The sequence below is a fragment of the Poecilia formosa genome, unplaced genomic scaffold, assembly GCF_000485575.1.
Source record: "Poecilia formosa unplaced genomic scaffold, Poecilia_formosa-5.1.2 Scaffold93, whole genome shotgun sequence".
NCBI classification, from domain to species: Eukaryota; Metazoa; Chordata; class Actinopteri; order Cyprinodontiformes; family Poeciliidae; genus Poecilia; species Poecilia formosa.
In genome coordinates this window covers 1,689,292-1,701,563 of record NW_006800032.1, presented here as the reverse complement: position 1 = coordinate 1,701,563, position 12,272 = coordinate 1,689,292, and the positions used below count along the sequence as shown (strand labels likewise).

Genomic DNA, 12,272 nt, shown 5'->3' with positions numbered 1-12,272 from the left:
TTAGGAAATCATCAGACCAATGCCAAAGCATATGAAAGCCAAAGTTCACAGACAGATAAAATTTAATGTGTTATTTAGCTCTAATAAAACAGCCGATTTATGCTGCTGGATCTTAAGTCCCAGATGTCAACTGAAAGTCAAATTAATCCAAGCTGGAATGCAAATATTTCTGAACTGTTGTCTTTTTTGTGAGAGAGAATAGCTAAGATAAGATGTGCTGCGTGATTCCACGAACAGTGATCTCCTTTGCACTTTGATCGGAGTCTTGGAAAATAAGTCAATAATGTTGTTATCCTTGGGTCATTCAATCCCACCTGAGAGCTGCCTGACATCAGTCACCAGCTTCTCCACACAGCAGATTCCTGAGCTATCTGCCGTATGAATACACGCCTCGTTTCTATGCATAAATCCATTGTTTTCCCAAAGTGGATGCTTATTTCTTGGTGATATGGACCTCTTGCATTGCATCTCAGCTGTAAATTTTCCCCACAGTCAGCGTTTTGTAAAGTGCAGCACAGACGCAGACAGACGCTGTGCCCAGACGGTGTTGTAATGACCGGGGCATTGTCCACTCTGCCATCTGTGTAATGTGGAAACATCGGAGTACTTAACTGCTGTCTCATATTTCACGTTTCTGCCAAAGTTCACAGACGGCCTTATCGCGGCCTAAAGCAAACACGGAATCATTTTTATCGATCAGACGCCTCAGGCAGCGTACGTGCAGATCTTAAGAAAAAATTAGGCTTGCTTTATTGTTCAAGAGTAAATATGACGTAGTATGACGCTGTTGGAAGCTGAAATCCAAAGACAGTGGTCGAGTCTTGATGTGGTTAGCATAAAACAACAACAGCAACCAATATAACAACTGAGTTTGTAAGAGATGCCAGTATAAATCCAGGCAAATTGTTCCCATAAAATCCACAGGTTTGGTGGTCGTAAACTGTGAAACGTCAAACCAAACTGCAGTTTCACAGTTTATGTAGCATGGTAGCAGGCTATTTGCTAGGCTATCCGGCTGCTAGCTGTAGTTTCACATGTCTTTATTTAATCTAATGCTGTATAACACTTTGAAAAAAGACACTAAGGAAATATTTTTTAAAGGATGTAATAAGTACTAAACCACCCAGAAGAAAATTACAAAAAGGTTAGAATTATGTACATATGCTTATATGAATATCAGCAAAATTATATAAAAAAAAAAAGAAGAAGAAATGAATACCTTATAAAAAACAAATTTTGTTCTCATTTAGGTGACAAAGATCATGGGAAAGAAACGGCAAATGTTTGAGGATAATAATATAGAACACTTTAGTTTTCTTTGACAATTTTGTTTAAATGTTTGGTTTATGTTTAAAGGTCTTGCGGTGGATTAAAAAAAAGAATACCAGGTTCAGAAAAGGTGCAAAAAGTTTTTTTTTTAATATTCTAAAGTTTTTTCAGAAAGCTTTCGAAAAAGAGGCACGCATTAACTCCAGAGAATAGATTTTTTTTTTTTTTTTTTACCAAATCAGAGGTTATTGCTGTTCTGGGATAATGTCTCACATAGTGATGCAACTTGATGTCTTTTATGTTGTTTCAGAAAGTTACAGGCCTTGCACAAAGCCCTAAACCCAGACAGAGTCTGTGTTAACACACCCAGTCTGAGGAAACAGGTTTAAAACTTTATTCCAGCTACATGACTGGGGACAAAAGGTCCCAAAACATCAGGCACATGAAGTTGGGACTCAGACGTTTGGAAACTGCAGCTCTGAGGAGAAGCTTCGTCCTTGAAGCTGCCACTCGGTCCACCCAGGCGTTTTGAGCAGCTGAGCAGTTGCCATGGGAGATTAACGGATTTCACACACACATGAAAGAATCAAAGCAACACCCCAGGTGTGTTTTTGATGAGGAAATAACATTATAACATGACTCAAAAAAAAATAATTTTTACATAATACTGCTGCTCCTTTAAGAGATATAAGTAACATAAAAGTAGCACATTTGCTCCAGAAAAAGATGATTGTTCTTTTTAGGTGGGAAGGCGAAGAAAGTGCCACAAAAAGGTTGTAAATTGATTCGCCTCTAAATATTATGAACCAATATTTGTTTGGCAACTTATATAGCATGTCTGCAAAACGTATTTTCATTAAAAAAAAAAAACATTTTAAATGAATTAATCAATTATAACAACAAAAAGTGAGAAAGTGGACTCCAATATTAGACCAAAAAAAAACGACAGAGAGCAGCAGATATCACCAGAATTTTTCTGTCTCACTCAGAGATTATCTGGACCAGCTGAAGTCCTGACAAAGTCCGGTCCATCTCATGTGTTCTGAAAGGGGTCACAACGTTCACGGCCTAATCTGCTTCTCTAAATACCTGCAAAACAGAGTGGGGCTAAAAGGGCATCTCCTTTTCTTTTAACTGTGTCTCTGATCCAAGGGAATTAGCTAAAAACACATTTTACACAGGAGGGAACAAGAGTTACAGGTTTAAAATACTTTAATGATTGTATTCATCTGAATCACATATGGACAGCAACTGTTTGTACATTCAAACTTTATTTTTTTTAAATTGATTCAAGGAATATTTAGCAGCAGATGAAATAAACACAAATGAATTAGCCATACAAAAACAGCATTTATTTAATAAATGTTAAAAAAAAACATTCTTGGTGTTTATTTATCATCCAACCTCAATTACATTTTCATGTAAATTAAAGAAAATGCGGTCAATCTTTGCAGTTTAGCTGAATTCAACACTGACTGACGTACCAGGAAGCATTATTCTGTTAATAACCTCACTGGCAACGTTATGGCAGGTCCACCACTTAGTGCTAATTCAGATCAAACCGTTAAACTATCTGAACCCGAGCTTTAGATATAAATAGCCATTCAATTCCCCGCCTGCTCGGGTCATGGTCAGACAAAGTTCAGATGAACGTCCTTGTCTACTCCGTAGTTGCCTTTGTGCTCGTCGAACAAGCTGCTGAGCTCGTCCATGTACAGCTGGTGGAGGGCGTCGAGGTCCTCGCCGCTCGGCTTCTCCTTCTTCTCCACCCTGATCGGCCGGCCAACTGCAGAGAGGCGACAGGGTGCAGGGCGGCCTGCTGAGAGCCGGTTTGCAGCGTTGCATGAGGCGTGTTTACCTAAAGCACGTGCCGTGCAGGAGGGCAGCGGGCCGTCCAGCATCACAGGACGTCTGTGAGCGCTTGTGTTCATGTCACAAGCGACTGATGAGACGCTCAAAGTTTAAACTCTGCAGTAAATGTTACATGTATGGTAATGAACAGTGCCTTGCCGTAGTGGTTGTGCCTATACTGATGTACACAAACATGGGTGCCAGTATTGATATCCAATATAAAAGTTGTTGTTAATGTGTACTGATATATTAAGTGCATATATAAAGATAAATCCAGTTAAAAAACACTTTGTTGATCCCAAAGGAAATTTTATTTATTTTAATTTTATTTGTGACAGAACAAGTGTAATTTTGAAGTAGGAATAAAACATAGGTTTTGATTTTATTAACAAAAAAATAAATCATTCTTAAAAGTCTGGAGAGCATTTCTGCTTGTCTCTCTTCTACAACAAAAATTAGATGAGTGCATTTAATTAAATGTCTCAACATTTAATTTCCCTTTGGGAAATCAATGGCACGATATTCAGTTTACGGTAAATTCAATGTATTTTGGAATTGAATTTGAATATCACTGTATAAAATCTTGTCCATCCAATCGCCCTTGAAAGTCAACTAATTAGTAAATAAAGTCCAGATCTCTGTATAAATCCAGAATTATTTAAAAATTTCTTGTCATTTTGAGTAATTTTCTCCCCACTTCAAATTTGCTGTACTTTGCGTTGCTCTGTCACATCTGAAATGAATTCCTTCAAGATTTGTGATTGAAGTGAGACGCTACATAATAATGATGTAGCCCATTGACTTTTTAAACAACTACATATTCTTTGACAAGCACAAAATCTGCTCATCATATCCCCAAACAATGAGCAGTGCTTACTCACCAACTGTGTAGATTGGTCGCCTGTAGGGCATCAGGCCAAAGGAGTACTGGAAAATACCACGCGCATGGAAAAGAGGCAGGGAGACACCCATGATGCCTTGCAGCCGGTCCTGTGTCCACCGAAGCCAGGTTCCTTTGGGGTTTTCCACTTGGTCATACACTTCATTCTCTCCAAAGGAGAAAACTGGAACCAGGTGAGCTCTGAAACATTTTTGAGGAAATGAGGATGTAATTATTAACACTTAAGGTTAAATAAGAACCCCATTTTTCACAGCTTTTTTTTATTTTATTTTTTTTATATATATTCTCAGAAGATCTCAGAAGGAAAGTTCCTTTCTCGAAAATATCCTGCAATTGACTTAAAAGTCTTTGTTTTTAGGAAGACATGGTGGGAAACTCCACATAATTGGATTGGCGCCATATTTCGGTAAAACAGAAGGACTTCAGAGAATCAGCCGTGGTAAAATTAGCTTTTATCCCGGGGCTTTTTGCACTTACCCATGCTCCATTGCTATTTTGATGAAGCCTTTCTTATTGGCCAGGAGCACATTGAAGGTGCCAGGGTGAGCATCGAGGGCTTCTGGGGCCCCGCCAACAGCAATCACAACAGCACTCCCACCTTTCTTCTTGCGGAGCGGATAACTAGCGCTTTCTTTGTCCGACGGAATCAAACCTGCAAGTTTGGAGCAAGGAACACGTGGGCTAAAGCTAATAAAGTATTTTTTTTATGTTGCTTCAAAAAGTGTCTAAGTGGGATGTGAAGAAGAAGCAGCAGGATAGAAAATCTGATCAGAAAAACTTGTCAGGGCCTCACCAGCACACATAATGTAGTCCCTGAAGAATGGCGCTCTGAACCACAGAGGCAGCATCAGCAGGTAGCTGGTGAGGCCTGGAAACAGCTGCTGGAAGCCAGTGGCGTCGGTGCAGAAGTTGGTGAAGGCTCCTGCTACCAGCACGCCATGAGGGTGGAAACCCAGGATGTAGTTGTGTCTGGGGTCCAAGTCGGCTGTCTTCACCAGCTGCGAAGGAAACAGTGAGCAAATGAACCTCATTTAATAAGTTTTCAAATTGTGAGTAGGTACACAAATGGGACTGCTGGTACTTGGACTGCAGTGGTAAGTAAATGCTGCTAATGTGCTCTAAAAAACAAAAAAGAAGTGGCAAAATGTGACATAGACAAGCGTACAGTAAAGCTAATGTGATGAAACTGCCTGAATTTTCCTTGGTTATTTAGCAAAGTGCAGAGTGACAGTAGCTAGGCTAGCTGGCCAAACACGGCACAAATCAAGATTTAGCCTAGCTAGCTCTAACACTGGCTAATTTGTTTGATAAATTGCTTACTTCTTTGTCATTCAGTATCTGTTGCAAGTACATCTTTGCTATATATTTACCTGGTTAGTTAATTGTCCACCCTTCCCTCACGATTGTATGTTGCTAGCCTAGTTGTTTGTTGCATTTAACACTGTGTGTGCACAGACACATAAGAGTTTTTGATTAATACAAATTAGAATATGTTTATAATTTCCTGAAAAGGTTGTTAAGAAAATACATTTAAAATATGCTAGATTTAAAACTTAACATGTCTTGATTGAAGTAGCCTAATTATAGTTTTGAAATTAGTAACTTATTCTGGCCTATTGACCTTTATGTTACCTGTAGTTACAGCAGATGGTTTGCTAGATCTTTTGAACTGCCCTTTTTCTGTGTGGGAAACAATCAGGAGAAGTTCCGGCTTTTCACACTCATTTGTGAAAAGCCATAAAACAGTAGGATTTCAGGAGAAGCTCTCCTCTCACTTTGTTTAAACAATGGGCACAAGTGGTCTTAGATCGTGACTTGCAGGAATTTTTAAAAAGGGTCTGAGATAGCTCCTGGTTGGATGAGCAAAGATACGCCTTATTTGAATAAATTAAAGACAAGAATACGTCTTTACTATAAAACTTTCTACACAGGAGTAACAAATCAGATTTGGTCTTGCAATTCTCCAAAGATGTCTTTGCACGTCTTTGCTTTTCTTTCTTTCTTCCTTCTTCTTTTCCATTTGTCTCAGGTAAATGAATGTATGTCTCTGTTGTTCTGCAGCTTCTGCTGTAATTTTATGCGTTGTTTTCTATTGGATTAAACTCTGCAATTCTGTGACGTCTGCACTCATTGTTGTTTTCTGTGTGGCTACACGAACCTGGGATCGAAGAAGATTGAGCCAGAGAGTTTTCTTAAGAAATATTATAACCTAAAATCTTCTTCAACAAGGTCTAGAAAACTTTGCCATTTCCAGGACTGGATCATGACTTTTTAATCTCTATGTCTTCTGAGTAAGCTAAAATTAGTTTACATTTAGATAAATTACTGTAAGCAAACTGAATGCCCTCATTTTGTCTCATTTAGTTTGTGCTGCACCACCATTTTTTTTCTGTTGCATCTTGGGTTCAACAAAGTTAGGATATGATGCAACAAAGTTACAGTATTGCTACTTCGGTGACTGTGCACTCTATTACATTTAACCCTTGCCAAATAATTAGACTTGCTTCACTGTAACCCGTGAAGCATGGGGTCATTAAACTGTTGCTACAAAAATCAGGGTGTGCACTCGGGTGACCTGTCTGGGCAGTTTTGGTGTCCTTCATGTCCAATTTTAGCACATGTGCAGAGGACATCAGTTGACTGATTTAAATAAAAAAACATGGCTGCATTTGCTCAACTCTAAACCTGTGCTAAAATACCACTGCACATTAGTATTTTAAATTCATTTTAACTGGAAATCGGTCTCGAAATCAATGGATCAATCTGGGCACACGCATTATTAAATTCCGAATCACTCTTTGTATTGAAGCTCAAGGGAGAACTTATGTGAATCTCAACTGTCTTTCAATTCATTCTTAACATCCTGAAAGAACACTGCGAAATGGGGATTGTGGCTCTGTGGAACCAATCGGTTAATGAATGACCTTTAGTGAAGAGGACTGGTAGAACTTTCTCTGTTAGACGTTGAATAGTGAGCAGATGATGTCATTTTTAAGTAACACATGACTGTCATAAACGCTAAGCATCAAGCCTTAATATTTATTACTTATCACTGGACATGTTTCTACATGGCTAATGTTTTATTTTGTGTTGACAGAGTAAAGGGGGCTTATTACAAACAGACATCACAGTTTTCAAATATCTAGTCCTTTTTTAGGTTAGGTTGGGATTCTTGTTCGTTCCAAACCTCCTTTCAGAGGTATAGGTACGATAGGGTTTAAAGTGTCCTTCCTACTGCGTGTTTGTCACAAATAAGGGTTGCAGAACATGAAACCAATTTAAATACTAGTCCAAGACAACACAAGCTAACACAAAATGCAGTTTTCAAATGAAGGTGCTTATTATTAGGGAGAACCTTTTACCCTAAAGTTCAATAAAAAAAGGACCTCTGGTTTTCAGTCAGCATTTTCCGTCATAGCTACATGCAAAGTATGCCCTCTATGTTCCTCAAGCGGTGTGTGAATCTGCGTCACTGTCTTGTCTGCATTCATTTTGGTTCTTTTAAGATGTGAACACACATCTGCAGATCCAGTGGAATTAGAAATGGTGGGTACAAGCACACCAATGCAACTCCCTGGTTGTCCTTGGATGCATGGGCTCTTTGTCAAAGATAATGCGCTGTATAGTCAGATGATGCGGGACATGATTTACTTTAAAGTGAGTGGATGAAAAGGGGTTGGCGGGTTTTTTTTTTTTGTTTTTTTCCCCCATCTGAAATCTCTTAAACTTCAAACTTTTATTTGGTATCTCTGCCCACAGGAGATGAGTGCAGAGAAGAGGCACAGACACTTAGCAAATGCTGTTAATGTCGGTGTGTGTGTGTGTGTGTGTGTGTGTGTGTGCGTGACGACACCTTGTAGATATTTGAAGATTTTTCTTATTTTCTCCTTATAATGTCAGGGTTTTAAGATTTAATCCTCATGTCTGCTACTATGTATGGAACGCATTTATATATATATTTATGAAGACTTTCACTGTGTCATGACAGTATGTGAGACAGATATTCCCAAAAGAAAAAAAGAAAAATCTCGGTGATCCTACTGTCTGCATGCACCGCTCCTGGTCAGGAACAGCCAATCAGAGCCAGGAGGAAGGTCTTAGCGCTGTCAATCATGCTTGTGTACCTGCTGCTTCTGGTCGCTGGTGCTAATGTCAGAAAACAGCTCACTGTTATGAAATAACTGTTCATCTGCCGTCATTGGCGGCTATGCTAACTAGCTTGCTCTATTGTGGTGGTGGAGCTGTAGTTCAGCAGAGAGATAATGAGTGTTAGTGAGAAGCACGTACATTAGGGTGATTGACAACGCTAAGACCCTCCTCCTGGCTCTGATTCAGATTCTCTGTCTCATACTGTCATGACATAGCGAAAGTTTTCACAAATATGTATAAAAACATTTTTTTGTATATATAAAATGTACCTACTGCAGCTTTAATATACTCAGCAAGAACTATTTCAGCACATTAGTTTAGTGGTGTTTTTTTCTTAATGTGTAACTAAGCACAATTAGGGCAGTTGGATTGCCTGTTGTAAAATCTGATCGACTCAGAGGGTCCAGCTAAACAAGTCCATGTAAATTAATGTGTTGAAACCAACGGGTAATTCAGATCTTCATCCACAATTTTTTTTCTACATAATTCTGTTAAAATTGTCGCAGCTGTGAACTGACTGTAGGCATTCTGTTGAAAATAAGCAGCTGCTGCAGGTTTCAGATAGATACTACTAGATACGCATCTAATAAGTACACACCTGGTCTGTGTCAGCTCGTTTTCATCATGCTAACATGCTACTGGACCGCTGTTATTGTTTTTGCACTCGGTCTTATCAGGAAGTCCAAAGTCTTTGCAAGCAACAGAAAAACATCCATGTAATGTTATGAAGTTTGTTACGGACGCAGTAGAGTCTCGATATACTGTTTGTCATTATGTGTGTCAGACAGAGAGATGGGTAGGAACTAGTTACGTTTACTTGAGTATCCTTTTGTGGGGAAAAAATCAATTTTTGTTTATAGTTTTACTACAAAATACTTTTGAGTAAAATTCCTGGAAACTCAACACAAGATGAGTCAGTTCGCTGAATACAGAACAAACACATTCAAACCTGAAATGCATTCAGACCTACAGTTTATGTCAGAGTAAGACTCCTTGTTTGTACGTTAGCTTTGTTGTTCTCATCTCATTTTTTTTTTTTTTTTTTAATCTTCTGAGCCATTATGGATGTCAAGTGTGACATAAAAAAGTGTTCCGCAACGACGTAAAATAAGCAATTGGGTAATTATTTGCCCTCTTTAAAGTGGTTGACCTAATTAAGCAGAGGTCCAGTCAGGTGGTGCAGGTAGTCTCTCACAATGAGTAGAATGGAGATCTAAACAGTGGCATTTATGCAATCACCTGTTTTTTGTTGAATATTTTTATTTCATTCTTATTTTTGCAGAAATACGTTTTGTTTTTGTTTTTTTAGGTTGACTTTAAAGTTATTTTTGTACATTTTTGTGTCAAAAAAATGTCATCGCTCATGATTGATTTGTACAAAATAACTTATAATAACTGTGTGAATCCTTTTTTATAGGGACTGTATACAACGTTTTAGGGAGGCAACATTCATTCATGACCACCAGAGGGACACAATGAGCTGCAAAACCCCCCTCCAAAAAACAAGTCTATGTCATACTCATATGATGCAATTAGTTTTTTATTTAACACTAATGTAAGATCCTTTGGGCTGGCAGCAACAACTGATAGGAAGCCTGAGGAAATCAGAAAACAGGAACCATGTAGGATGGTGTAAGCGGAGTTTGTACCAGACGACTGGTTACAAACTCTGCATTTCCTCTGTTTTGGTGCAAAACCTCCAGCACCAAAACAGTTCTAACTTGCCTCTGGCACTTTCTGCTCTTTCCAGCCTTTGCACAAAGTTCCAGAGGTATTTCTACGTTCCCAGTAGTTCCTGGGGATTCAAGAACATGCAGAATTTAAGCCATGAGAAGTTAGGTGTTAAACTCTGAAGAGAACTTTAAATAAATAAAATAAAATAAAAACAATAAGTTAATTTAAAAAGCAAATGTTCTCATTGCTGAGCAATGATAGTCAGCAGTTTCTTTGTAATTGCTCGAGATAGTGTGATTTGTAAAAACACTTGCATAGTTAATTACTTACAAAATAAATATTGCTTCAACCTTTGTAGTATTATTTATTACCATAAATCCAAATATGGTGGTTGGAGATTATAACATCAGCTAAATGAGTTGATGTTGCTTTGGCTTAAAAGCGAGTCGCGTGTTCAATTTGTTTGCTTTTTGACATCGAAAAACCAGCAGCAATGTAAAAAAAAAAAAAAAACAGATTATTTGGATTGTGGAAATGATCAACAATCCAAATAATCCTGTCATCCAGAAGCCAAAAAAAACTAAAAAAAAAATAGATTATTTGGATTGTGGAAATGATCAACAATCCAAATAATCCTGTCATCCAGAAGCCAGACTTACTGACGTATTTCTCTGAAAATCATCAGATGGAAAACCTGTAAAAGGGAATATGAATGGATTTTCACCAGTTCTGCAGGCGGTTATTATCTCTGGCACAGTTGGACAAAAAGACCGACTCAAACATGTAACATGAATGTCTTGCAACTCAGAGTTAAAACCAGCCGATCAGCTTGATTCTTCTGCCTCTTGTGCTTTTTGTTTGTTTTTGTTTTTTTTTGCTGTTAGTGTACGTGTGTTAGTCGAACAAGAAATAAAGCGTCGGTTAGTATCTATAAAGCAAATAGTAGACTGTTATTTGGTGCAAATGACTAAAATACAGATTGTTGTATCAGTGAGAGCACTTAGAGAATAAACACGGCGTTTTCTAAAGCTTTCTCTCACCTTGATGGGGAAATAATCCCGCATGTACCCCCACACTTTGAGGCCACACAAAACCGGCGCTCTGCGGCCGCCGCGCGCCGGCGTGTCGAAGTCATAGTACCACCAGAGGGCGTACAGCACACTGATCAGCCAGAAGCGAGTGAAGAGTAGGTAAAAAAACAGGATAATGCAGGTAGGCGCTGAAGGGGGGAACAGAAAAAACACGATGAGCTGCATAGTAACATGAGAAACAAGTCATGCTGATCTGTCCTTTCTGGAAAAACGAGTGTGGATTCTTGCACTACAGGATACAGCCAACGGCACCAGATTTGACTGGAACAGTTTACATGAGGAGCATGAAACCGGACTCAGATCTGTTTCAATCGTGAAAACCTAATAGTCAGTGTTCACGTGAAAGTTGGGACTATGGGTGATTCAGCAGGCCCCCGTCTTAAACGTCTGACTTAAGAGGGAAAAAAATATATTTCCATGTTTAGTTTTAGCTTTTCTCCACACAAAGTGTTTTGGATGAAGATTAAAGAAGTTCTGTTTGGGTCGAATGCGGCCTCTGCTCACATGCTTGCCTCTTCTCTGACTTGGTTAGCAAACCAGCCGTGGCTGTTGCATGTATTTACATCTGTGATGTTCAAAAATGTTCAACAATGCACTATAATTTTAATGCTTTTCTTTCCACAGTTTCCTTTCTTCTTCCACATTTTCCACCAAAGAGATTTGCATACCACATACTAACAATTGTCCTGCAAACGGAGCTGTGGATCTCTGCAGCTCCTCCAGAGACACCATAAGCCTTTTTGCTCTTTGTCTTTCTTTTTTTTTTTAAATCCTTGTCTGCATATCTGTTTATTCAGACACCCAATGACCTTGAAGTTATAGGGTCTTATTGGTACATTGTCTACATTTACTTCATCACAGAAGTGAATCCTTACCAACTGTAATTATACTGAAAGCATAACATCTTATTTCATCATTTTAGTAGATCATTTTAATGTGACACACATTTCTTTCGTTGCTTACGTTGCATGAAATCTGCTGACAAATAAGTATGTCAGTCTCTAATATCTTTATTGTTGGTCTTTATAAGTCATCTACTCGCTGAAACAGACCTAACAAAGAGCAACTTTTCCGCCACTTTATTTCATCAACCTCAGACCAGAAATAAGTGACTGTCATGATTCGTGGTTGTGAGTGGTGAGGGAGACGCCGGGGAACCCAGGTAGTCATGATGATAAGAAGATTTAATGACAAAAAACCAGGAGGAACAGAAAATCACTGGTAGCACAGGAACAGAACACAGACGTGAGACGAGGGTGTAGCACGACGAGGATCCGACGAAGAACACAGACACAGGTGTGTTTAAATACACAGGGAGGGTAATCACAGGAATGACA

At 38.7% G+C, this 12,272-nt stretch overlaps 1 protein-coding gene across 1 annotated transcript in view; it reads right to left on the bottom strand.

Moving 5' to 3' along the window:
* Positions 1–2,467: 2,467 nt before the first annotated feature.
* Positions 2,468–12,272, bottom strand: part of mogat2 (monoacylglycerol O-acyltransferase 2) — an 11,302-nt gene continuing 1,497 nt past the window's right edge. The window contains exons 2-6 of the mRNA XM_007558005.2: positions 10,885–11,063; positions 4,815–5,019; positions 4,499–4,673; positions 4,002–4,201; positions 2,468–3,055 (exon numbers count right to left, since the gene is read on the bottom strand). Of these exons, the coding sequence (XP_007558067.1) occupies positions 2,901–3,055; positions 4,002–4,201; positions 4,499–4,673; positions 4,815–5,019; positions 10,885–11,063 (914 nt within the window). The 3' untranslated portion in view covers positions 2,468–2,900. The remainder of the gene's footprint in view (positions 3,056–4,001; positions 4,202–4,498; positions 4,674–4,814; positions 5,020–10,884; positions 11,064–12,272) is intronic.